At 42.8% G+C, this 2,828-nt stretch overlaps 1 protein-coding gene across 1 annotated transcript; it reads left to right on the forward strand.

Annotated features, from left to right (window-relative positions):
- Nucleotides 1–386: 386 nt before the first annotated feature.
- On the forward strand, nt 387–2,528 carry BBS12 (Bardet-Biedl syndrome 12). Its single transcript, XM_009578144.1, has one exon. The coding sequence runs from the start codon at nt 387–389 to the stop codon at nt 2,526–2,528; it is 2,142 nt and encodes a 713-aa protein (XP_009576439.1).
- Nucleotides 2,529–2,828: the final 300 nt, after the last annotated feature.

The following is a 2,828-nucleotide window of genomic DNA, read 5'->3' on the forward strand; positions in this document are numbered from 1 at the left end:
GCACTTTTTTGCACATAATTGTCCATTCTGCTTTAAGGAACTTTTGCTCTAAGAAAGGCAAATAACTCCAGATAGCCAGTCAGGAGAGAAAGGTAGTTCTATAGAATCTGTACTGCTTCGCATTTAAGAAACCACCAGAATTAATAGTACTGTACTATCTGCCAGCAAGAAAAAATTCTTTAGCAATGCACCATTTCAGCAACTGTGTGCGTGGATATCTCATAATAAGTGCACAGGATGAAGAACTGTTTTATACAGACAGCGTTGCAGGAGAGCTGTGTTCAATGTTAGACTGTTCATTTAAGTTTTTGGTGACATATGCTCTGGAGTGCTGTGAGGATGGGGCAATAAGTTTGTGTTCTGTTCACAGATGCTGCCTGCTGCCCATGGCTTTCAGGGATGTGAATGCAAGAAGACATATTGGACTTCAGCAGCTCTCGTCCTTAGCGTTAGCTGGAAGAACATTATTGGGGCCAATGAAATCATGTAAATTCATTGTGGATGAAAGCACCAACCAAAGCACATTGATTTGTTCTGCTGTTAGACTGATTGAAAGTTTGGATTTAACTAGTGCTGCTGGACAGCTTCTTAATGAAACCATTCAGGCACAAAACAAGGAGTTTAAGACTGGAATGAGTACCCTGTTGTTTCTCATTGGTGCATGGAGCAATGCCATACTGGAGTGCCTCCAGCAGAATGTTCCTGTTTCAGCAGTAGTATCTGTGATGTCTGAGGGGTTGAACTCTTGTTGTGAGAGAGTCCAGTGTCTTCAAATATCAACACATGATGTAAATAAAGAGCTCTGTTCTAGCAGTGTTAGGCCAAATGCTTTTAAAAGCAAAACTTGCCAAATTGGACATGACAGTCTTCTAAATCCTCAGATTTTCCTGTATTTTCAGAAAGATATTTCTGCACCAGAAGAAGTAATTCCAATAAATTCTTGTCCCCATCAAGAAGATGATTGTAATTTTAACAGGTGTCTGGTTTCACCTTTGGCCGGCTTTGGTTCAATAGCTTCTCTTGTCAAACCAGCGGGTGACAAAAGTACATCTGTGATTTCTGGAAGTGGTGTTACCGCATCCAGCTGTCACAGACAAAAGTTAACCCACAGCAGATACTTCAGCGCTCTAGGAAAAAGCCATTTTTCAAGTCAGCAAGGTAATTTTCAGGGATACCTTTCAGGACAATCAGCAGATCCATGTGAATGTTATGGTTTAGGACACCTGGCAATGACTTTGAGCCATGGAAATCAGACTAGCATGAAACTGCTACAAAGCATTGTTGCGTATCAACAAGAGAGAGCAGAATGCAGCGGCTCTTCCCAGTTTAATATTGCAGAAATTGTGACGTGCTGTTTACTGGGCCTGCCTGAAAGCTATTCTTGTGTCTCCCCAGGCTTTGTCACATTAGTATCACCAGAACAAGCCACGGTTATCAAATACTTTGAAGACAAACCCCTTCGGATTCTGCTAATGGATGGTGACCTAACTGAACAATATCGTCACTTAGGTTTTAATAGACCATGTAATGTGAGGACTGTATTGGAGCATCCGAGCCTACAGGAAGTCAGAGCAGGAGACTTGTGGCTAAGCAGTATGTTAGATATTCTGATAAGCTTTGAAGTAAACTTGGTTTTGGTCAAAGGAAATGTGTGCGAAAACTTAATGGAAAGATGCATAGCAAACAGTATATTGCTAATTGGTTCTGTGACTCGGGATGTGTTGTGTGCTTTTGGGGAGGTCACCAGCACCCAGCCAGTGACATACCTCACCCAGCTGAATGCTTCTTGTGTGGGGAGCGGGGCCCAAGTGGAGCTGTGGGAGGCCTGCGACGGGCGTGTAATGGATCTGGGTGAGCTTGTGCCAGTCAGGATAAAAGTGCAAGGAATTCCCCTGCTCACGGCCGTGCTTACCACTACTGTAGCTTCAAAGATGCAGCTCATCGAAGACCAGTTCTGGACTCCAGTATATCGACTCCATCATGCTTTAAATGATGAGAAGGTTTTTCTTGGTGGTGGTGCAGTGGAGCTCTTGTGCCTTAGTCACATTCAGATGCTTGCAGAACAGCCTTTACAGCAAGCAAATAAAAACAGTGTGAAAGAGTTTCACAATCCTTGGCTGGCAGCATCTGCGACAGAGTATAAATCAGTTGTGCTCCAAGCATTAGCAAGCGGCTGGAAGCAGTATCTTTCAGTGGTTATGTGTAACACTGCAAAAGCTGCATCGGAGTTGGAAGCGCGTACCTTAGTTGATCATCACCTCAAAAAAGCAGCTGACTCTGGCTCTCCCTCAGCATATATATTGAAAGAGTTTAGAAGAGGTGATCTGCTCAGGGGTGGTTCTGGTCCCTTCGCTGACCACGGAGAGGGTTTAAAGGTTTATGATAATGTTACAGCCAAGACAGAGGCATGGCGGAGAGCTCTAGACTTGGTGCTACTAGTGCTTCAAACAGATGCCGAAATTATCACAGGTCCCAAAAGGAATCAGCTACTGAACTCACATATGTCAAGTGAATTTATGTTTTTATAGGACTTGCAGGCTTTATTTGTAAGTCCATGAGTCAGTGGAAGAAGTCCAGGTGCAACCTACATTTCTTCATCATTTATAAAGCAAACATTTAGATGTGATTATCACTTTAGAGTGTAACAGCGGAAATCAGAATGTGAGACAGTCACAAGATAAATACAATTTCCCATTTCTGGAAACGGGAGTTAAATAACAAACAAAAGTCACTTATGGGCTTACCTCTAACCCCAGCCATGCACTTCTAACTAATGATATTGTCTGTATGGATAGATTAATCCAGCCAAACTGACTTCTCTAATCTTA

Source organism: Fulmarus glacialis, unplaced genomic scaffold (assembly GCF_000690835.1).
Source record: "Fulmarus glacialis isolate BGI_N327 unplaced genomic scaffold, ASM69083v1 scaffold48275, whole genome shotgun sequence".
NCBI classification, from domain to species: Eukaryota; Metazoa; Chordata; class Aves; order Procellariiformes; family Procellariidae; genus Fulmarus; species Fulmarus glacialis.

Bases quoted from the DNA above. Each gene is read 5' to 3' on its own strand.
- BBS12 (XM_009578144.1), top strand. From the start codon at position 387: ATGGCTTTCAGGGATGTGAATGCAAGAAGACATATTGGACTTCAGCAG.